Below are 25304 nucleotides of genomic sequence, written 5' to 3'. Positions count from 1 at the left end.
CTTGCCATATTGCCAAACTTATTGGTGTCTTGTGCTTCTTTTCTGATTTCTTTAATAAATGGTACTCCCCCCATCTCAATTTATGTGACTTAATTTCCTTTTTTCAACTAATGCGTATTTGAACAAAAATCTCAAGTATTGTAATGGGAATTTGAACCTAGGACCTCCAGGTTTTTCTTATACCACTCAAGTAGTTGGTGCTTCAAGTGTAAACACCCGATGTAGATCATCTCTTACTACATATATTGATAGGTAGCGTCACGACTAAGGTGGGAGCTTTTTAGATGGTTCGGCGATACAATGTATCATGCCGGGTACTGTAAAGGATGTTTTATTCAGTTGGCCTTCAAAGGAAGGAAGGAAGAGAAAGACGTCAGACATGGGGAATGTGCTCTATTAGCACTTGTGTAGATCGTATGGAGGAAAGAAATAGGAGAGCTTCTAAAGGGAAAGAGAATGATTCTGTAGATCTGAGGAATATCCTTCTACTTTAATGTATTTTTTAATGCAACTATGAGGTTACAATTTGTATAGAAGATTGCGTGTGTCGAGTAGAGAACCATATCTTTCATAGTTCCTCTACTTTTTGGTGTACCTCTTGTATACAAAAGCTTTTCCTATCAAAAGATTTGTACTTAATCAAGAAAAAAGGGTGGTGCACAGTTAAGTGAGGATCTAACAATATTAAAGTCTAATCTCAAGAACTTAAAGAAGTCCTCCAATTCAACAGAGAAATTTGTTAGGACAACGAAAAAGTTTTAACATATGAAATATCGAACAAAAATGCAATATATACAACCAGCAAACTTGACAAGCCATATATTCATATATCTGTCTTAAACTAATTAGCCCTCTACCATGTATGGTCGATATATTTGATGTAAATGACAATCAAAGTTGTTACCACTAACATAAAATCATCTCGATAACTTTCTACCTATTGGGGTCAAAGCATAACCAGAATCTGATGAATGAAAATGCACACATCTAATTTCCAGAAATAAAGGTGCCAAACCCTGAAATTCATTATGCGACTTACCAAAGATGAACTCCACCTTCTGCCAAAAGGTTTGACCTGAGTTGTTCTGTATATCAAGCTGAATTCACACAGAAAAAGTCAGTGAGATTCAAATGGAACTTAGAAAGATGTAAGTAAGATAATGAGAAAAGAATACGATATTTCTTCAGTTGTAAGTCCTTGTCTTAAGTACTTTACATAAAAGCACAAAACTCACAACCCAAACAAAAGCTTTCCTCATTGACATCCACGAAAGTAAAAAATAAGTGAAACCATCACAAATATGATAGATAGCATATGAGGATTTTGATTTTTTTATTGGGTGAGAATTTGATCCTTTCCTTAATACTCAGGTGGTCGTAAGGTGTGCCAGTCCTTTCAAACATGAATGATTGGAAAAGGAGGCTTCTCTGAGGTACTTAAGCCGAAACATAATAGTGGCACTGTGTAATTATTATCAGAAATCGAACAGCAACCCCACATGCCTGATGTTGCATCCACACAGCATCGAAAACACTAGATAGTAAACAAAGCAGAAAGGACAAAAGTCCCTTGGTTGTTCAGGTTCAGTGTTCAGCTGCATGGTGGACGGAGTTAGGAGGTACTCATTCTTATAACACGGGGAAGGATGCCGCCAGTCACACCACACTAAGCTTGATTCAAGATCACAGATTAAACAGTTAGGTAAGTTGCTAGGTATGGCTAGGTTGCATGATCAAAGGTTGGTAATCTAATGGTGATGTATATTCTCCATATCATTTTAGTTTATAGACAGGATTGCAACAGTTGACAGATCAGATACCAACAGAAGTTAATATCACTTCACAAGTTCAAATTTTAGAGAACCACTAAGAAACCTATATGCTGGGGCTACTTTAAGAGTTGAAATATAATTTCTTTGCATCCAAAATCCAATTAGAGACTGTACAGTGTTTGATTCATACCGTAGTTTCAATAATAACAGCAACAAGATTGACAAGGAGAATGAACACTATTATGTACTCAAATGTATTGCCACGGACGAAGTTCCTTAACGACTCTGATGCTGGTGAATGATAGAAATTTGGACATGCTTCAAAGATTGGCAGCTGCAATAGAAAACAGAACATGAATGACTCTCTGGTCCAACCTTCAAACAGTAATTGAGAGGGTAAATGGACTCACTGAATCTTCCTTCTGAAATCTTAGTCCAATTGCAGTGCACAAATCAGCAAATTCCTCCAAATTTATCTGCATTTGAAATAGAGGAGTCCATGAGAAGTGTGTGAACAGATATGAAGATCGAATTTCTAGTGATTTAGAAGATTTTGTTCATGAAGAGGATCAGATTCCTAACTGGTTCCATTAATAAATATGAGAAACTTGAAGTTCATAGTCTTGAGCAGATCTATTAGCTTGAAATGGTAAGCTACTAGATAGATGTGCTTATTGCTTAACATCAAGCTCTGATGCTTAGCCATTGGACTTCATCTCCCATTCCGATGATACACCAAGAGTAGTATTGACAGGAATTAGGATAAACCAAAAATTTTGACTTTGAGAAGCAAACGCAAAATACATAATCAGTAGTTTAACTTATCACATAATTTTCATAGCTTAACGGTAAAATTCATTGAGACATTGAAGTACCAAACTGAAGAAAATAAATATCAATGACAAAAGTTTAAAAAGCTCTAAAATCCATTTTTTCCATGTAACAATGTTCCTAGAAATGTTTTGCAAGCCTAATTATTTCTGTTTACTCCATTATAAACATAAATCTATTTCTATGTGTTCTGTGGTCAAGATAATCAAGATAAAGTGTAAAAACAGTAAGACAAGAGCTATAGTTGCTATTAGCCTATTACTGTTGGCAACAATGAAAAGTTCCGCAAATGGGGGCATCATTATGATGGTCACTATCCAAACAACATATACATAGAAAAAAGGTAGCCAACTCACAAATCAAAACAATTCAAAAGTTCCCAAAGAAAATAAGTAACACAAACTGTTAAAGTCACTATTCAATCATGAGAACAATTCAAATGTGGACAAATCAAGAAACTGGAGAGAGAATGAAAGTACCTCACTATATCAGAGAATTAAAAAGGATCCATAAATACCTTAAAGTCACCAGTATCATCCAGCTCAGTGAATATTGCCTCAAAATCATCTCCTGATATTTTCGGCAATGTCCTGAAGACATTTAATGATAATTTATCAATTTCTACTGCAATGTGGAACCTTGATATATATGTGTGTGTGTGTGTGTGTGAAAGAAAAAGTGCATCACATATTCATGTATCCAAAAGAAGATAACATAAGTCAATACCAACACAGAAATATATGAAATAGGAAGAGAGAGAATTTTAATTATTTTATCCCAAAATAAAAACAACAACAATTGTAAAAAGCAGGAGAGTATAAAGGGTAGATTTATTCCTTAGAAAATCCCTACTCACGACATAAAATGTTATGCTCACTTTTAATGATCTGAACCCAGTTTGGTTTTGCATTTCCCCTATATGGATCTGTTTACTAAGTACGCTTACTAACAGAAGATACCTTTTCAAGCTACTTGAAGACACCGGCTAAATCATAGGATGCTCCCATCTTGTCATGAAACTAAATGAAATAATCATGGATGTTGCTGTCAAAGTGATTTCAAGTTAAAGAAAGCTCTCAAAGTTCCAAAATGATCGTCAAGTCAACAGCTGATGGTCACAATTACCATGACCAGTGAGCACCTTTAGTCAAAAGGTATGAACTAAGTTTTATCTATAAGCTAATCAAATTTTCTCTTCCTTCTCACTCTGCTAGCTCATAACCAGGATCAGCTTTCACAATTCATATCAGAGATTGCTGTTTGACTGGTTTCCCTTGGTTAGTAATTCAGGAATGAGATGCACCATGAATTCAGGGGTGTAGGATTACAAAATTGAACCACTATAGCCCTCTATTACACATATGAACTAGCTGTGTCACAAGCTAAATCCTGGTAAGCAAGCTGACACTAGTTACATGAATAATCAGCATTTACTCGTGAACCATCAAATACAAGCGTTGGGAATGCCTACTATCTTATTATTGCCCTCCTAAGTATATCAGCATCACACTTTAAATATTCCTTTCTAATAAATGGAAGACATGATGTATCAAATTCAAATGATATTTCCCACACAGCTATTATTACAATGTGCGCAACATAGACAATATCCTGACTAAGCCGCTAAAATAATGGAAGGTTCATGTCTAAATAATGGCCATGGCAACATCAGATTGCTTTCATGCCAGTACTGAAAATGCCATGTCCCATAACACAGATTCACTTTGTTAAAATTGGTCTTGGGCCTAACTCACACCCCAAAAGCTAGCTCATGAGGAGGAGGATTGCCCAAGCCTTATAAAGAGACCACCCATCTCATTAACCACCAATGTGGGACTTTCTTCTCAATCTTTAACACACTTCATTGTCAGCTAGAAAGCTTTACAGCCAGCATGTTGATCTGGTTTTGTCAAACAGAATTATCCAGTTCAAGTTGCAACTGCTAGGTCAATTTTAGCTTCAGGGAATGGCAATAAGAGCCACACTACCAAAAGAAAACAATTGATGAGAAGAAGTAGAGCATAGCAGCAGAACTCCCACAGGTCTGAAATGCTTTGGAAGGTCACGTGGATAATGAACTTTACCTGTATTTATTAAGTTCCTCAAACAGTCGGATACATTGCTTCTTGTCTAGGAACCCATTGTTCTGCCAATGCCAAAAGAACACAACTTCAAAAGGAGTGCAACCAAAAGAGTTACGGACACACAAAAACCCGTTTGAATCTTATATCTAAGATCGAATTGGGTGGATCTTTTGTCATTATTTTCTAGATAGCAAGGTAGGAGGAAGAAGTTTATAAATCAAATTACTTTTACGATTAAATTCTTGAATACGGCAGAAATTTATTGGTCATTGGTACCAGGCTGGTTCAATTACAAGAGACACCTGGATCGGGCCCTTTAAAAAGACAAAGCTGACCAGGCCCTCTATGCATGGGGCCCGACCAGTTACAGCTGCGTACACCCCACTGGCATGAATAACATAGATACATACACACACATACTTAAAAGCCTATTTGTCATCATTCAGGTAAAGGGAGCAAGGAAGGAAGTATGTTCAAACTTTGTTATGTCTTTTAAATACCTACGCAATTTGATCTATACCTGTTTCTGCATATGAGGATGCCTGCATGAGATTTATGAAGGAGAAGATTTTTATTGACAGCAATTACTACCACTCATTTTGAAAAAGGAAGAACAAGGATATAAGCTTCTCTTCCATGGGTAAAAGGAAGGAAGAGAAGGATATTAAATGCATGTAAACCACAGAAACATAATTGGAGAACTAGTTACTAAGTGTCCAACTCACACTGTCATCAATCAAGGTAAATGCTTTCTTCAAAGTCCTCAGCTTTCTACGATCTTTTTCAGCCACTTGTTTTACAAGCTACAACCAAAAGAGAACAAACAAAATTAATTAATGAATAAATATATAGTGCAAAGTGCAAAATCTACAGGAAAAGTACTAGCTATGGCAAACAATAACATGGTACCAATGATTTCCAATAGCTTGAAGCAAATATGATGGAAGACCTTACCTCACTTTTGAAGCTATCATAAACAACAGCAAGAACTAAGTTGGTGACAAAGTAAACGCCCAATAACACGTACAGAACAAAAAACAAGCAAAACCAACGTGATTCCCTGAAAGGAAAAAATACATACTACAGGTTTCAAGTTGAAATTTGCATAGAAATAAAAGTTTACCAAACATTAAATTAAATAAATAGCTTGACGATGAGGGAAAAATGTGTTCAGATGGCGCTCTTGTTGTGAAGTTGGGAGACACTATCTTTAGTTGTCGGCAAAAAACATAATAAAAACTCAGAGCTTTTAATGGCAAAGATTAATCCTTTTATTTTTGATAACGAATGGCAAAAGCTATCTTACACATTAAAGCTTCTATTGCTAGGTAGACTTCAACGATATTATATTGAGTAAAGGGAGCTAAAGACAACTTTCTAAGGCACTCACTTGTAGGCAGGAATCCAGACATCTGGATTGTTTGATGTGGTGAATAAAACAAACATTTGGTACAACGTAGTGCCATACGAAGTAAACTTCTTTTTCCCCTGTTGTGTGTCTTCAAAGAGGACATATCCTAACCAGCTCGAGAACAGAAGAAATAAAGCAGTTAAAGCCTGCAGGGGGAGGAAAGAGAACATAAACAAAAGAGAGTTTAGCCTAGCAATGAGTTGGAGAAAGGACGTAAGATGATAATATTCAGGTGTGAAATTTTTAGTTTACCGTATCATCTAGCATATTGTATCTGTTAAAAGCTATGCTATAAAAATAACCATTAACCTTCAAAGACGAAGATAACTAACCACAACATTAAGGTAGGTACGGAGCATTCCTGCAAGGATGAAGAAGCTATCTCGTAATTCCCTATTGTCAAAAGTATGAAATTAAGATCATCAGCATATTAGCAACAACAGCTAAGAAACCAAGTAAATCAAGAAAAATAACGTGTAGGATGTGGACCCAACATGCCATCGAACATCTAGTGGATTACACTGTTTGGGATTCATTTGTTTGACTTATTAGCTCCACCTACCCCCTACCTGCCCACCAAAAGAGAAGGAGAATAAAGAGGCTTGAATCTAAGTCATTGAGATCTCAATCTATTAAGTATGTGTGTTGTTTCCTTTGACAACAGCTCATTAGCTCTTCATAGGTCTGAACATTCAAATCTTGTAAATCATTAAAATCACTAATTCACTTAAAAATTCCTATGAATATAACATTTTATCACTACTTCATTTATTATCACAACCAACAGCAGCAGCAGCAGGCTGCCACTACCCCCAACCAATCACCACCATCGCCAGCCACCACCACACAACTACCGCCTACTGCCTCTCACAACCTTCCATCACCAGCAACCACCTTTTACCTCCAAGCCTCCACCGTACAACCGCCACCACCATCAACAACCTCCACCGCAAAACCATTATCATCATCAACCACCACCACTGCTCATTCACCAACAAATGCAGCACCAGATGTAAGGGTTAGGAAAATTCACGTTCTTACCTAACTGGTGTTCTCTAATTTACATCAATTTAAAGGGGGTGGTCTTTCTCATACAATCAATGTCCTTGAATACATAAGCACTACTAACATGACACTGATAAACAGTTGAAAAGACTACGAAGATGCATCAGCATGAATGAGTCCATATGAACCTTCATATTTTAAAAATTAATATATTTATAGATAAAACATGATTTAAATGAGGGGTGCATTTTCATTACCAGAAGAATAATTGCGTTTACTATAACTTACATGGACAATCGAATTTTATAAATCAGGCGCATGTCCAAGACATACCTTACACAAAGATCATACAAGTCAAAGGTGGCAACATAATACGAGATTGAGAGAGTTTACACAGTGATTAAATTTAAAAATCATATCTGGAACTTCCGTTCATTTCAATAGTTGATAAAGGGCAGATGTTTCACAGAACCACTGAAGAACAGGCCCACCTTTCCGTGGTCAGGTGGGAGAGGGTGCGAAAACATTATGGACAATGAAAGAACATACGCATGAAACTATAATTGATTAACAGCAGTAGAACACAATGCAATTTAGGGAAACAACAGCCAAAAAGCTCACTTCTTTAAATTCCTTCACATATAATACTGAAGCTATGAATTGCGTATAAAAACCATCCCAGTAATTATTATATACCACATTTTCAAGTAAAAGAAAAAGACAACTAGAAACGAAAATTGTGAGACCACTTGGACGGAGAAGTCTGGGTAAAGAAAGTTAAAACATAAACATCAATAATGAGGTTGTGATAGAATAGGAAAATCAATGAGCAGCGATCCTATTATGGCATACCTAATGTTCAAAATAAAGAACACCACGCGGAGATAGGGTGCAATACGGAATGGCAGATAATAGAAGTCCGCTAGAAAGAGAATGTAGACCACAATATCCGCAACCAAGATTAAAAGCAAAATGACCTGAAATATCAAGACAAACAAGAAAGAAATTGTTATTAACTAAAATTTACTATCAGTTTGTATGGAAGTTTTTCAGTAACCTAGGATCCACCAATTCCATCTAACCCTCCCACAATTATTTCCTCAAAAATCATTATGAAAACTCTAGTAATGCAGGTTAGTTTTGAACAGAAAACAGTTTAAGCAGAACCACAAGAGTAGCATTTACACAAACTTCGTGGGTTTATTAGAGAGAAACTTACTGGAACTTACCCTCCGTGGGGGAAGGAATTCAACGGAAGTACAACGAGGAAAAACAGAAAGTGGTTTTTAATTAAATTACATTATACATTATACAAAAAAACCAAAACTTTTAATCACTTATGCTCCAAATTCTGTAGTTTAAACCCAAACACACACACACACATTGTGTATATATATAATAAAATATTTTGATCACCTATCCTCTAAATTATCTCTACATTTTCTTTCCTCCCAACATGAGAAAAAAAGAAGCCAAATGAGAACTACTTTTTTTTTTTTTGGGAGAAAGGTAACAGTTGGTCTATATTAATATCCACAGGTATACTATATTTGAATATGTAGTCCCCTTCGAAAGTGTTGTAGTTACATAGGTCCTATCTTGCTAAATTACAACCAGTCAATAGCTGCATTAATTGCTTCTGTTTATTCTATCACTGACTGTTTGCACCAAAAGTAATACAGAGCTAGATAATTTGACTTAAACTGCTGCATGTTGCTCTGCTTCCCTTCAAAACATCTCTGGTTTCTTTCCAGACACACTGACCACCAAATACTAGCTGGGGTACAATCTTCCATCCCTCTCCCTTCTTTACTGCATTGCCATCACTGTTCCAACACTTCAGGACCCCTTTAATACTATTTGGTTTCACCCATATGATCTTCCCCATATTGATGAACACTGCCAACTGATCAGTCCACTTGCAATGCAATGGTTTATTGTCTCTGCTTGTTCTTCCCACAGAAATATCTAGAGCACAGATGAAAACCTTCTTTGTTCATGTTTTTATGGGTCAACACTGCTTCCTTGGCTAATAACCAGGAAAAACAGTTTACCTTGTAAGGTACATTGGTTTTCCAGATCATTCTCCATGGCCACAGTCCTGATTCCTGCACACCTGTTACATTCAAATCTCTATAGGCTGAGTTTACAGTGAAGTTCCCTTTTCCCTCTAACTTCCATATCAGACTATCCATTTCTTCATCAAGGTTGTTGATATGTGCAATAGTCCCCATAAAATCTGCAAATCTTGTCATTTTCCAATCATTTAAATTTCTCCTAAAGTGAAGATTCACCCATGTCCAGTCCACAGCTCAGCTAAAGATGCTTTGCTGGAGTTGGCATAGCATGAAGAAATCAGGGAAAGACCGGCTCAGAGATGTCTGGCCACACCATCTAGCCTCCCAGAAGGATATCTTACTACTATTCCCCACTTTGAAATAAACCTACTCAATACAAGGTCCCATAAGTTTCTAATGGAACTCCATACAGTAGAACCAACAATCTTCTCTGTCATCCACTTATCTTCCAAACCATACTAGCAGTAATCACTTCCTTCCACAGTCCATTTTCAGAAGATGCAAATTTCCAAAGCCACTTCATCATTAAACTTATGTTTTGCCAATCCATCTCTCTAATTCCAGTACCCTCTATTTTCTTGCTTACGGTCATCTCCTCCCACTTGACTAGATGATACTTTTTCTTGTCTTCATCACCCTGCCAAAAGAAGGTCCTTCTAAGCACAGTGCATCAAGGACACTATTGACTACTGTCAATCTAACTGTTCAGCTTCTTCTATACAATGTTCTTTACACCAAAAATAAAAAGTCGTTCTCTTTAACTTTCTGAATGGAGTTGATTCTGTATTCAAATTATCTTCCATTCCTTTTGTGAGAACTTTTGTGAGAAATAATGGAGAAAAATATTATTGAATTGTGTTTCTATATTATTACATTAAAAAGGGCAGCCCGGTGTACTAAAGCTACCGCTATGTCTAGTGTCCGGGGAAGGGCTTCACCACAAGGGTGTATTGTACGCAGCCTTACCTTGCATTTCTGCCAGAGGCAGTTTCCAAGGCTTGAACCCGTGACCTCCTGGTCACATGGCAGCAACTTTACCAATTACTCCAAGGCTTCTACATTATTATATTAAGACCCTATTTATAGACACTACATTAATCCTTTTTCAACTAGGAGACTACTGCACTATAATCCTTTTTCAATTAGGACATTACATAACAATCCTTTTCCAAGTAGGATTCTATTTACTATTCCTATATCTGCTCCAATTCTAACACTTCCCTCAAGCTGATGCATACAGGTCAATATGTACCGAGCTTGTTACAAATGTAATTAATACGAGGACCAGTGACGGACTTAGATAAGATATCTACAAAAAAACTAGTAAGAACTGTTAGGGACGTTTGGGCGATCACAGCTGCAAAGTAACAAACTGAATAAGTAGTTGGAAAAGTAGTAAATGTCGCCAAAAAGTCGATCTGATGTCGGAAAACTGCTGGACCCTGGTATAAAATATATAGGTCATCTCGAAATCAAGAAATGAATAGATCTTGAACAAGAAAGTAACCGAAAAACTGGCCGGAACATGCTCCCGACGGGATAATTAGATTTGACAGATGAAAAGTGGTCAAAATATGTGAGGAGTCAAAATCAGATCTGAGGAGTCACCGAAAAAACACATGGAACTACACAAATAAGATTTGAGGAGTCATCGGAAAGACGCACGATGCTATGCAACTCAGATTTGAGAAAGTAGTCCGAAAAGATGTACAGTACTACGCAAATTAAATATGAGAAGTAGTTAGGAAAGATGCAATGGTGCTACACAAATCAAATATGAGAAAATAGTCACCGAAAAGAAGCACGCTGGCCCAACTTTGGCAAACATGAACATTGGCCAAACGGGCTGCATATATGTGTAATAGCCGCCCGCCGGCAACGAAGGCTCTTTGATTCTCTACCAAGATCGTAGAGGCTCCGATACCATGTGAAAAATGATAGAAAAAAATACTATTGAAATGTATTTCTACATTATTACATTGAGACCCTATTTATATACTACGTTAATCCTTTTCCAACTAGAAGACTACTACACTATAATCCTTTTTCAACTAGGACATTACATTGCAATCCTTTTCCAAGAAGTATTCTATTTACTATTCCTATTTCTACTCTAATTCTAACACCTTTCCTTCAAAATTGTCCACCAAATTCAAAATGGAATTATTCCCCACCATTTCACCCCCTCTCCTAATCCAACAGCTCGGGAGTTCTGATGTGTATTCAGGCATAGACCACTTGGTCTCTGTTAAACTTAGAAACAAAGACCATAATTGTGAGGTAGCTTTGCAATGAAGAAACAAATAACTATTTCTCTCTTTCCTCAATCGAAGCAAGCTAAATCTTCCATACAATCAAAATGAGAACTTTTTCCGCTGCCCAATTTCATTCCCCTTTATTTTTGTCAAACCAAAGGAAATGGGTAATTCCACCATTTTATCTCCTTTCCATTTCTTTCTTTAGTCACAAAAAAGTAGATTCCATCATTAGTAATGCCTCTCCATGGATGTGCTTTCCAAAGCTAAAATTAAAGCTCTAGAAAATGCTTAAGAAGGTGAATTGGATGAGGACTTACAGATTGTGATGCTCTTAAAATTCCTCATCTCCAGTACCTCATCGCTCTGTCACCGTGTGGGGGAACACCACAGTAGAACGTGTACCGGAGGTAATGCATGAGAAATCATGCTATGGTGGAATATAAACATCATATTCAGACACCTAAGAATTTTAAATTTCTTAACAAAGATCCATAGTAGTTGTCAAGTAAAATACCCACACCGATTTGGTGCAATATCTCAATGCTATTTTTTGGCAGATTTCCAACAATACAAAGAGCCACCATCTCAAATCCATATATGTTTCTTCATCAACAGCTTGGTTGCTTAATAAGATGCTTCTTATTCTCCTTCCAGTGAGGTGAGAAGGTTCCGACTTTTCAACTGTAGTAATTTTTTTTCTTTTCCAATTAGTATATGCTCCATAAACCAACCTCCAAGAATATTTAGTAATAAAAGAGTTAATTTTTCCAGTGTTTGTGATTGAAAATAGAATATGAGGAAAATGGGGAAGGGGAGGAGGAAGAGACCAATTGCAGGCTCAATTTGATGCCTTTCCTCATGCTATCTTGGTGCTCTATATTTCTGTAACTAAAGAGGGTGATAAGTCACTCTCGATTTCGTGTCAAGGACTTGTTCTTTCAGCCATCCATTGCTAACTGTTGTAAGAATTTTTTTTAAAAATGAATTCCCTGTTATGCATGATTCATCTTCCCATGTTTTGTTTTCAACTGCAGAATCTGACATATCACAACCAAGATATTTCACCTTCTACGTTTACGGAGAAGAGTTACAAGAACATCAATACAAAAGAACTAACTCCACAGTCCAACTATCTTCACAAAAAAGTTATCTTTTACATGGAGGAATGGAAATGTATGAATTTTTTTGAAAAAAGATCACCATTCATAGAGAGAGAACACAAAAAGACTGGTACCAAATACCTTCAGTCTGTTGAGAAGACTTCTCCAGTAGAGATGGAAGCCTTCATATGATATTGGAAATAAAACGTGTATTGCAAGAAGTAGGAAAGTAACACCCTGCAGAAGACAGTTTAAAAGAAACTGTTAGCAAGCCCAAAATAGTCTACCCAGCTAAGTAGAAATCTCTGGTATTAATGTTTGTGCATTTCACACAAGTCTCCTACAGCTACACATATGACTACAGAAGTTCCTCTTCTGAGGCTACTTAGCTAACTACATATATATGATAGTAATGTTTATGCATCCAGAGTTGACCCCTATTATTGAATATTGGACCAAAGAAGTTTCCTCTTTTAGCGCTACCTAGTAAACCCAGTAAAGAATAAGAACAATAAACAATGAACAAGAAATCCTCACGAGCAAAGTAAGAACTGCCCTAATTCTTGTGTAATGATAACACAGCTATGGTTTTAAGAAGGAACAAGAAATCCTAGTTTTCCTCATTCAAGCTTCCTATACAACAACTATGCTTCAATCGAAAACAAGTTGAGGTCGGCTATACAAATTCTCACTATCCATGTCGCACCATTAATACCATCTCACTATAACTATAACAACAACAATGACAATCAACAGAAATTACAATAATAAGCTTATTGGTATTAGAAGTTCTTTACCGGCATAAATTTTTCGGACAAAGACTAAAAAACTAACAGCAACACTGGACTCCAAGAGATTTTGGTCTTTCAAGACAAATTCCCTTTCGTGTAATTCTAGGTTTACCACATCTCCTTCAAACACCTTCACAACCAGATGGTTACATACATATAAGCAGATGCATCCGGAGCTCGACACAGGACATGACCAAGCCATCTCAATCGACTTCTTTCGATTTATCTATATATGCTTCTAGCAACTTCTGCTGAATGTGATCATTTTCAATCTTGTCTAACTTTGTATGACCAATTGACCATATGTTAGCAACCACATATCTGCGACATTCATCTTCTAGATATGATGAACTTTAGAGGCCCATTACTCCCATATAACATTGTCGGTCTTATATCTGTTCTATAGAACTTGTCTTTTACTTTGATAGGTATCCATCTCAAAATAACATCTAGTTAGCAGTTCTCTATTTCAACCATTCTATTTCATTTTGTGTGTAACATCTTCATCCCTAATAGCATTTCATGGAATATCGAGCCTAGGTATCTGAACTATTTGCACTTAAGCACTGCAATCCCGACTAATCTCATCACGGCTTCACTCTTATATGGTGCTAAACTAGCATTGCATATACTCAGTCTTACTTCTCTTGTTCAAGAACCATTACTCTCTAAAGCATTTATTCATAGTTCAAGCTTTTGGTTGAAACCCTCGCTAGTTTCGTCAATCGTCTGCAAATAATATACATCACAGGACCTCATCGGATATAGTGTTAATTTATCCATAACTATAGCAAAAATAAATAATTACATACTCAGTGTCACAGTGACAGAAAACTCTTTTTGTATCACCTAATATTTCTCATAGACTAATGCATGGTGGCTCCTTCATACATATCCTTTATGGCACTTCTATATTTAATATGAATTCCCTTTTTCTTCTGACATTCTCCATATATCTTTTCTAGGCACGCTATCGTATGCTTTCTTTATGTCAGTGAACATCATGCGTAGATTTTTCTCCCTCACGTGATAAACTTCCATCAATTATCTTAGTAGAAAATATATACCCTTCATAGTATATCTACTAGGCATGAGTCCAAAATGATCATTTGTCACTTTTGTAGTGTCCCTAGTTCTACACTATCACTTCTTTCCCCAAATTTATTTTATGAATCACAAGTTCGATGTCATGATAGTTCACAAGACTTAAATATCTCTTATATTCCTATATATGGAATGACAATATTCTTACTCCACTAGTTGGATATCGTACCACTTCTTGGTATAATATTGAATATCTTGACTAGCCAAACTACTCCAACCTCCCCAAGATACTTTTAAACCTCTATAGAATACCATCTAGACCAGAAAACTTTTCTATATATTGGCAGCCCGGTGCACTAAAGCTACCGCTATGCGCAGTTTCCGGGGAAGGGCCTCACCACAAGGGTGTATCGTACGCAGCCTTACCTTGCATTTCTGCCAGAGACTATTTCCAAGGCTTGAACCCATGACCTCCTGGTCACATGACAGCAACTTTACCAATTACTCCAAGGCTCCCCTTCACCAGAAAACTTTTCTAATCCTCATATTTTTCATGGCATCCTTTACTTCTGACAATCTAATATGAGTGTAGCAAGAGTTTCTATTGTGCAAAGTTATATGGATCTATAGAGATATCCTCGTTGTTTGAGTTGAACAATTGATCAAAATAGCCTCTCCACCTCTCTTTGATCTAATTATTCCTGTCAATATTCGGGAACAGTCTTTAAATACACTTCGTCTAGCTTCTTATAGAGATTTAATTCAACTTACCATGCAGAAGCACGTGTCAGTGCTGAATACTAGAAGGCAACAATTTCTTAAGACCCTTCAGAATAATCAAACTTGGCGATAACCAAAACCAGTACAATTCAACGTAAATTAGGCTAATTCAGAACCATAGATGGTTTTGCTTAAAAGTTTAGTTTCTTCAGATGTTTCTATTAAAGACTCATACATGAAACAAATAAACCAGCCACGCACAAGCTTACCTCATATATAAGGGACTCAGCACCAGTCAAAAATGGCAGCTGTCCTAAATAGTAGTAGCCTCTATTATTGCATGACTCGACTAAATGCTTGGAACACCACAATGGTTTCTGAGCAAAATGAAAAGGAAATAAGTGAAACGATAATTGTCAGTTCTAAATTCAACGAACAATAAGGAAGTATGAAGTCAATGTAACATGCTGGAAAAATACAAAGAACTGAAACTGGAATGGACAGCAAGAGATACAGACCTCAAGGAAGTTTAGAACTACTAGTGCGAGATAATTAATTGACCAGAGGAAGTCAAAACGAGTAAACACGAAGTACAATTGTGCTGCCTTTCCAAAGCTCGATCCCTCAAGAATTTCCTCAGGTAGACCAACGCCATCTTCAGCCTGCATGAGTAACTTCCGGGATTAGTGCCTCACCAAACAATTACTAAAAGGAAAACATTGAAATTTCAGCGTTTATCATCCAAGAAAACTATTTCACCACTTCACGTTTCAAACCATTATTCTCAAGTCTTTTCTACTACACAACTAAATAGCGTAATCTATTCAATCATTTTATACTAATAAGTAATAACGCTGCAAGTCAACCCTGGCCTATTTTATTAAGACAAGAAAGTATTTATTTGGAGGAAAACATCATAGAACATTCAGCTATCGTCCTTCAATATAGTGGTTTTCACCAAAGTGTCTGTTTAACTTCTTTCTATGGGAAAAAAAGAAGATTTTGTACAAAGAAAGGCAAAAAGACATACAAAAGAAGAATTATTTACATGCAAAAAGTTATTTCTCAACAAAACCTGCCACAATGTAGTATGCTGGACATGGAATTCTTGACCCAAAAAAATAGACCTTCACTTAACAGGAATGGACCCAAATAAAAAAAGGCTGAAAACATTTGGAATGCATGAACTTTTGTGAGAAGTCACTAAATTCCTCAATGGATGTGTTCACAGTATGAATGTTTTCCTATTTCCCATGTTCGGTTGGTCAAATATTTTGGAAATTAGTTTCTCTAGGAAAACAAGCTCATTAAAAATGAGGAAAATGACTTTCCTAATAAAAGGAAGAAAAACAAGATGCACTAGTGACATTAACATTGATTATGCCCTTCCCACCCCCCAACACAACTCATCTTCAACCCCACCCCCCATAGTCTCATCCCCATCATCCCACACCGCTACTTCCCATAGTATTTGTCTAAATTATATACAAATGCTTTTAGGATAGTATTTTTTGCTTAGCTACCAAACACAAGAAAATAAGTAAGAAACCACTTAATTTCCTAGAAAACATTTTCCTTAATACCGAACACACCCTATGTCTTCCCTCTTTTTCTTGTTGTCTCCCCAAAGTATTCACCACAAAAAAATATAGAGAATGAACAAGCCCAGATTTTTCGCAGTACTCTTGTCTCTGAGTCTTTAATATTTCAGGCAGCTAAATTAATGTCCTTGGAGTTGTCAGACACCTGTTAGTTTGCCTCAGGTCATCTCAATTGTCAAAAATTCCCTTCTTTTTTCGGGAATTGGTGTCAATATTTTCTTGAATTGGACCATTAGACACTACCCCCATTTTCCCACTCTAAGCATCAAATTTCAAAATTCGAATCTTTCAACAGCTCAACCACTACTACAGTACCCATACAGTACTACTACACTAACTTTTTACAATGTGCATTAGTACTACCTATAAAGATCTCTAACTCATTAAAGCTTTAACAAAGAAAGGGACGATTTATTTCACCGCATACTTCAGTAACTAAAGACAAATACACAAGCCTTAGGGAGGTCAAAAGTGAAAGTCAATAGCCAGCAAAAATTTAAGTGTGCAAAAGTAAGGATAAAAAAGTTATCTTCCTCAATGTCTTCTCTCTTTTTCTTGTTGTCTCCTACGGTATTCACCACACGAAATATAAAAGGAAAATCAGAACCCACATTTTTTTCACTCTTTGAGCCTTTAATATGCAGCTAATTAGTTTCCTTGCAAACACCCACTAGTGTGCCTCATCTCAGTTCAGATCGTCCAAAATTTCCTTCTTTTTTTTTTGGAATGGTGTCAATATTTTTCTTGAATTGAACTACTAGACACGGTCCCAGTGCCCACATAACACCACTCCACTATTTTTCAAACAATTTGCAGACTACTTATCAAGATCTCTACTTCATTAAAGCTTTGGACAAAGAAAGGGATAGTAATTTATTTCACTGCATAATAATTAAGTCAAGAAAGAAAGAAAAGTAGACACGCAAGTCTTAGGAAGGTCAAAAGTGAAACTCAATAGCATTGAAATAGGCCCTGTTTGGACACAATCTGAAATCAGATTGATTTGAAGTTGAAATTTTATTTGAACATGCAATTTGAATTCTTTAAGGCGAATCTTAGTAGTTCAATTGGTTGGCTACTTGAACTTTTACCTTACTGGTGAGGGTTCGAATTCCACCTTGTAATCTCATCTCCAATTTCAACTTCTTGAATTCTTTAGAATGGTGTCAATATTTTCTTGAATTCGACTACCAGACAGCGACTCATTATCAATAATCCAATCTTTTAACAATCCAAATACTAAAAGTACCCATATATCACCCTTACCACTATCTTTTTAACAATTTGCAGACTATTTATCAAGAAAGGGATAGTAATTTATTTAACAGCACAATTAAATCAGGAAAGAAAGACGACTAGACAAGTAGACAAGCCAGTCTTAGGAGGTAAAAAGGGAAAGTCAATATTTTCTTGAATTCAACTATTAGACACAACCCCATTATCAAAAATCCAATATTTTCATCAACCCAAATACTAAAGTACCGAGATATCAACACGACTGTTCTTTTTAACAATTTGCAGACTACTTACCGAGATCTCTACTTTATGGAAGCAATGACAAAGAAAAAAAAGGGATAATTTACTTCACTGCATACTTCAGGAAAGAAAGACAATCAGCAAGCCAGTCTTAGGAGGTGAAAGGTGAAACTCAATAGCATTGAGGGGCGTGTTTGGAACATAATTTAAAATCAGGTTGATATGAAGTTGAAAATTTTGTTTCAACATGCAATTTGAATTCAAGGGAAATTTTAGTAGCTCAGTTACTTCTACCTATTCCACTTTGTAATCCCATCTCCCATTTCAACTTCTTGAAGTGGACTACTAGACACTAGCCCATTATCAAAATTCCAATCTTTTTAACAACCCAAATACTAAAAGTACCCGTATATCACCCCTCCACCATCTTTCTAACAATTTGCAGACTACTTATCAAGATCCCTACTTCACAGGAATCAACACAAATAGACAAGTCTTAGGAGGTGGAAAAAGTCAAGTAGCATTGCTTTTGGACATAATTTGAAATCAGGTTGTTTTGAAGTTGAATTTTGTTCGGACGTGCAACTTGAATTCTTTAACGGGAATCTTAGTAGCTCGGTTGGTTGACAACTTGAACTTTTACCGTACTGGTGAGGGTTCGATTTCCCACAAAGTAATCCCATCTCCCATTTCAACTTCTAGAATTTTCTTAAATTGAACTACAAGACACGACCCCATTACCAAAATTCCAATCTTTCAACAACCCAAATACTAAAAGTACTCATATATCACCCCTCCACTATTATTTTAACAATGTGCGGACAACTTATCAAGATCCCTACATCACAGGAATTAACACAAATAGACAAGTTTTTCTTTTTTGATAACAGTAGTGTTTGGGCCAACTTGCGTGCACCTTTACTAATTCCACGGATACCTGCCACCTGTCAACACCAAAGGTTACAAGATAACTGTATCCACCAAGGCTAACAGATGGTAAAATCCAATCTTTCAACAACCCAAATATTAAAAGTACCCATATATCACCCCTCCACTATCTTGACTAGCTATCAAGATCTCTACTTCACAGGAATTAACACAAATAGATTAGTTTTTTTTTTTTTTTTTGGGGGGGGGGGGGGGGGGGGGGGGGGGTAACTATGGTGTACGGGCCAACTTTTGCACACCTGTGATACCACCTACCACGAACAAAACATATCAGGTAACTCTGTTCTCTAAGGCTAGAACATGACATATGGGAAAAATATAATGTTTCAACAACCCAAATACTAAAAATACCCATATATCACCCGTCTGCTATCTTTTTAACAATTTGTAAACTACTAATCAAGATTTCTACTTCAAAGGAATTCAGATAAAGAGACAAGTCTTAGGAGGTCAAAAATGAAACTCAATAGCACTGAAATGTGGTTAATTTCGAAAAATAAAGGAATAGGGAAAAGGGTCATACAAGATCAACTAAAGCAGCAGCTTCTTGAACTTATTGAATTCTTTTAAATGGTATCAATATTTTGTTGAATTGGACTATTTGACACAACCCCATTATCAAAAATTCCAATCTTTTAACAACCCAAATACCAGACACAACCCCATTAGTCGAGATGCGCGTAAAGCTGACCCGGACACCACAATTATCAAAAAAGAAGGAACGCCCATATATCACCACTCCACTATTCTTGTTTAACAATTTACATACTACTCATCAAAATGACTACTTGAGATGAATTAAGAGAAATAGACAAGTGTAGGAGGAAAGGAGACATACAAGATCAACTCAATATTTTCTTGAATTGGACTATTTGACACAACTCCATTATCAAAAAATCAAATCTTTTAACAACCCAAATACTAGACACAACCCCATTCGTCGAGATGCGCGTAAAGCTGGCCTGGACACCACAATTATCAAAAAAAAAAAAAAAAAAAAAACCCATATATCACCACTCCACTATCTTTTTAACAATTTACATACGACTCATCAAGACAAATCGACAAAGTGTAGTCAGAAAGGAGGCATACAAGATCAACTAAAGCAGCAGCTTTCTGATAAGCAGATCCATGAGCAATAGCCTCTCTACGATCATAGTTGGAACCACTCCACCTCCTATTCCGAACCCGACCCCAACTGCTGCTACTCTCTCCAGGCAGCAGAGATTCATCCATTGTTGAAACTGAAGCAGAGCAGAAATGTGGAGAAGAAGAAGAAGAATAGTAGTAATGAATGAGTGCAGTAAAGAAAAGGATCGTTGGGGTTCAGTCAATACATTTTGTAGTCGTTGGGGGTGAATTCCAAAAGAATTATTACTACTACTGTTGTGGATTATTTACATATATCGTTTTAGTCACTGTCAATTAACACTGTCGACAAGAGAACCCCCACGCATACGTGGTAAAACAGATGATACAAAATCGTGAAGAAGTCGTGTCTATAACATAATGATTTATGATAAATGATAATACCACCGTTTAAGTATCCTTTTTTATTATTATTATATTAATATTTTAATTTTAATTTTAATTTTTTACGTAATACATTTAATACCACAAGATTAAGTATATTTTGATACATTTGACATAATTTTAATTTAAATTCACAAGATTTAAAAATCTTTCTTTATATCTTAAACTCCATCAAAATAGATTGTTCCTTTTGAAACGGAAGGAATAAACATTATCCGTCTCAAATTACTTGGCATGTCTGTAAATTGACTAACATGAATCTTGATCAAATAAATTTTATTTAATTAATATGAGTATAGTTGGAATAAAATGATTGATTATCTTTTGAATTCTTACCATGTCAATTATTTTGAGACAAAATTTTTTACTCCCTCTATTTCATTTTAATTGGTTATTATATTAAAAATAAATGTCCAATGAATATCAATTAATATGTGTAAAGAATAAAATAGTAAAATTCATTATTTAATTTAGAATTTCTTATTCATAATATAAAATAAAATATGTCCAACTAAAATAAAAGGAAAAAAATAGCAAACATGCCCGAGTAATTTGAGATGAAAAAGATACTATTTTACTATTTAAAAAAATATGACGTTGATTTATAGCCCATAATGACTCAGTACACCTTTTGAAAAACAATAAATAAAACATAATTAGTATATCACCATCTAATTATATATCATCTACATATTAAAAAGATAATTAATAACAAAAATAACCACAGACATAAAATAATATATTATTTATAAACAACTGACTAAGTAAAATTAAATAATTATTTTTAATATACAAACGTAAAAATATATATATCGAAAATAACAAAAATTATACCTTAAAAAGGAAGATATCAAACTTTAGAAATAGATGAAAGATTTTATCTTCAGATGTAGGTTATAAATCACTTTTTTCCACGGCTCAAGTTGAATCTATCAGTTTTGAGTTCGTTAAATATTTGTTGGAAAATAATAATATTGTTATAAATATATTACCATATATAGTGAATGTCTATTTATGGAAAAGTTAGAAACTATAAGGTTAATCTTCCCTTATAAATAAAAGGGTTTTACTTCATTATAATTTACCCGATCAAGAGATCTCTCCAGAGAAATAAGAATTACTCTCTCTTCTCTATTTATGTGTTATCAGTTTTCATAACACATTATCAGCATGATACTCTGCCAAACAAGGTGAGATTATAAAATTTCAAGGTTAATGATTTCTTATGTTATTTGTCTTTTGCTACTAAGGATATAATTATTGTTGGATTTGGAGAAAAATAATTGATTTGAAACCACTTATGCTTTCAATTTGTTCATGAAGAACAATATTGTTAAAAGATATGATGATGAATTTAAGTCTCATTTCATTAAGAGGGTAAGATATTGGGTTAAAAGTTCCAATGCACCATCATGATAAGATATTGGGTTCAATTTCTACTGAGTTATGCCTAAGACGTCTTTATATGGATAAGACATTGAGTTTGAATCTCAATATACCATACTAATGATATTATGATGGTTAAGGCAAAAAAATAATGTATTTGATAAAAAGTCACAAGACTTGTTCATTAAATATGCTCCATTCTCTAATGTGAATATGGTAGAAGTACATAATATGTCTGAAAGAAGACAAATAATTGAATACACAAATATTTACATGGAGGGATGATAAGATAATGATCATCAAAAGTGATGATATTTTCACACGGATATTATGATCATAAGATATGTTAGAGAAAAATTCTCTAGATCACATGTATACCTCGATTTGCTCCTGAAGTAGCAATATCATGAAAGAGGTTATAAGCTATCAGAATTTGATAGGCTTAAGACACAATTATATTCTATTTATGGGGAATGAGAAGGTTATTAATGCAAACGTGTATTTGATTGTGATGGTATCATAACTCACCTCCGAAAGAGGTTGAATAATTGAGAAGAGTTATTTTGAAATCTACTTCTAAAGTAGAAAATCTAAAATTTATTCATTTAATAGTAAATCTAAAATTTATTAAAGTAAAAGATACATGACATGATAAACTTAGAGTTTACTAGAATAAAATTTCATCAAATTGACATGAACGATTGCGACATCTCAAAGATGTGCATACTAAGTATTTAACATATATTGAAGAATTAGAAAATTCTTCATGAACTTTAATGTTGCTTGTTCTCATGATACGTTGGTTAGACCAACTAATTTTGAAATTGGATCCCTTAAAATCTGAAAAGTATAAAAGGTGAATATGGGCTCGTTCACCTATCATGTGATATGTTGAAAAGATGCATCAATAAGATGACCACATGTACATTTATTGTCAACCTATAGTTTGACATTCATAAAGTTGCTTGCTCAATAAAATTGAGTTAAGAGAATAATTTTCAAATTGTGTAATCAAAGACAATTCATCTTGATGATGATGGTTTGACAGTGAATGCCTTCGATAAATAACTAAACCATTATTAATGAGAACAAAGCTTCATGTGTTGATATGAAACATGATATGTTGCATACAATAACACTTGTATGCATTAGATCAATAAATTATGATTATTTCTTCCCTCTCAATTGGTTCAAGGTCAAGAACCAACTATTTCATCAAATAATTTTGATGTGCGGTATACGATTAATGAATATACCAAGATGCACAAAGATGAATTTCTCAAAGAAGATGGAGGATGTATATTAGTTTTCCTAACATAAGGGGGAGATTATAAGCAGCTATGAAATATGTTAGGAATTATCACCAAATCCCCATTCAAAAGCTAATTCAAGTCAAATACCGAAAGTATTTGTTGACTCAAATTTATTTTTCTATTTAAGCTACAAATGCTCCAATTTTGTGTCCTTAAAGAACAAAGTCTACACATACGTAAAGTGGTAGACCAATCAGTTTCAAATGAAATAATTCTCGAAAAAGATTAGGAGCAAATAATTATAATAAGAAGGCAATGTGCTCTTGAAGAGCCTACAACATAACACTTCATGAAACCTTATGAGAGGTTCAGGTATCTGAAAATAATGAAGTGATGCGATCTCAAAATGTTATGTCATACTGTGAACCGCTACGAAATGATATATCATCAATGATATTTTGATATAATATTAACGCAATATTATAAAGGATTACAATAATTCTAATTCTACGTTTATTTAAGCATGCTGACATAGAAAATTTTATCAAGTGACCTGAAAGGATGCAATTTGGTAAGCGTAAAACTTATTTGATTTGCAGTCCAGACACTTGAAGATGTCACACTTGACATGTTGGATATTGTCACTTGAAAATAATCTACATGAAAATCCCTAAAGGATTCAAAATGCCTAAAACATATAAAGTTTTTGAAAAACTTTTTATTATCCTTTTAAGAGATAATTTGATGATTTGAGTATCATTGGAACTCCTAAAGAGTTTCCAAAAGCAATGGAATATTTGCTTAAATGAGAAACATGCAAAATTGAATAAGGATTCATTCTGACCTCGAGAAAAGAATGAGGAACTCCTTGGTTATGAAGTACTATGTCTTAATGCAATTGATGCACTAATGTATCTTGTAAATACTACAAAGCTTGATATAACCTTTTTTGATTAATTTGTTAGCAAGATATAGTTCTGCTCCTACTAGGAGACATTGGAATGAGATCATACACATATACGGTACCCAAAGAAACTATCAATATGGGTTTATTTTATTCTAAAGATTGCAGTCTCGATCTTGTTGATTATATTGATGATGAGTATTTATTTAACTCGCATAAATCTCGATCTCAAACATGCAATGTGTTCACATGTGGGGACACTACCATATCTTGGAGATATATAAAGTAGTCTATCTAGCCACTTCATCGAATCTTGCTGAGATAATAACTATTCATGAAGCAAGAAATAATGCAGCTTACATAGCATATCTTAATGGAGAATTCATAAAAGGAGACAGAATGAAGCACATTTCATCAAAACTTTTTTACATACATTAGCTACAAAAGAATGGTGATATTACCATGCAACAAATTTGTTCAAGTGACAATGTGGTTGATTTATTCACCAAATCTCCTTCAATTGTAATTTTTAAGAAGATGGTGCACAAGATCGGGATGCAAAGGCTTAAGTATGTTCTCATTAGTGGGAGTTAATACGCGTTGTACTTTTTTTTCCTTACTAGATTGTGTCCCACTAGTTTTGCAGCCGATATACGTATTGTTAGAGATGCGTACTCTTTTTCCTTTACTAAATTTTTTTCCACTGAATTTTTTCTTGTAAGGTTTTAACGAGGCGTATTATCTATCAATTAGACATTCCAAGGGGAGTGTTATAAATATATTACCATATATAGTGAATGTCTATTTATGAAAAAGTTAGAAACCCCAAAGTTAGTCTTCTCCTATAAATAAAGGAGTTTTCCTTCATTATAATTCACCCCATCAAGAGATCTCTCAAGAGAAATAAGAATTACTCTCTCTTCTCTATTTATTCTTGTTGCTCTTTACTTTATATTTTATAACAAATATTTACTTTTGACAAACTTAAAGTAAGATTTATATTTAAAGGACCACTCCATCCATTTCGTTTTAATTGAACCTCTTTCTAAAAATATTTGTTTTAATTTTCTCTGATGAAATCAAGAGAATTTTATTATGTTCTTCCCATG

At 34.9% G+C, this 25304-nt stretch overlaps 1 protein-coding gene across 1 annotated transcript in view; it reads right to left on the bottom strand.

Annotated features, from left to right (window-relative positions):
• The window catches only part of LOC107878333 (two pore calcium channel protein 1B), a 30528-nt gene extending 9968 nt beyond the window's left edge, over positions 1–20560 (bottom strand). The window contains exons 1-14 of the mRNA XM_016725282.2: positions 20212–20560; positions 15613–15756; positions 15364–15471; positions 12681–12776; positions 7956–8080; positions 6431–6491; positions 6078–6244; positions 5642–5747; positions 5413–5490; positions 4688–4749; positions 3121–3193; positions 2183–2248; positions 1963–2106; positions 1040–1097 (exon numbers count right to left, since the gene is read on the bottom strand). Coding sequence (XP_016580768.1) covers positions 1040–1097; positions 1963–2106; positions 2183–2248; positions 3121–3193; positions 4688–4749; positions 5413–5490; positions 5642–5747; positions 6078–6244; positions 6431–6491; positions 7956–8080; positions 12681–12776; positions 15364–15471; positions 15613–15756; positions 20212–20355 — 1432 coding nt within the window. The 5' untranslated portion in view covers positions 20356–20560. The remainder of the gene's footprint in view (positions 1–1039; positions 1098–1962; positions 2107–2182; positions 2249–3120; positions 3194–4687; positions 4750–5412; positions 5491–5641; positions 5748–6077; positions 6245–6430; positions 6492–7955; positions 8081–12680; positions 12777–15363; positions 15472–15612; positions 15757–20211) is intronic.
• Between the last annotated feature and the right edge of the window lie 4744 nt (positions 20561–25304).

This window comes from Capsicum annuum, chromosome 7, assembly GCF_002878395.1.
Source record: "Capsicum annuum cultivar UCD-10X-F1 chromosome 7, UCD10Xv1.1, whole genome shotgun sequence".
Taxonomy (NCBI): Eukaryota; Viridiplantae; Streptophyta; class Magnoliopsida; order Solanales; family Solanaceae; genus Capsicum; species Capsicum annuum.
Note: the sequence above shows the minus strand (reverse complement) of the source record. Positions and strands in the feature narration are given on the sequence as shown.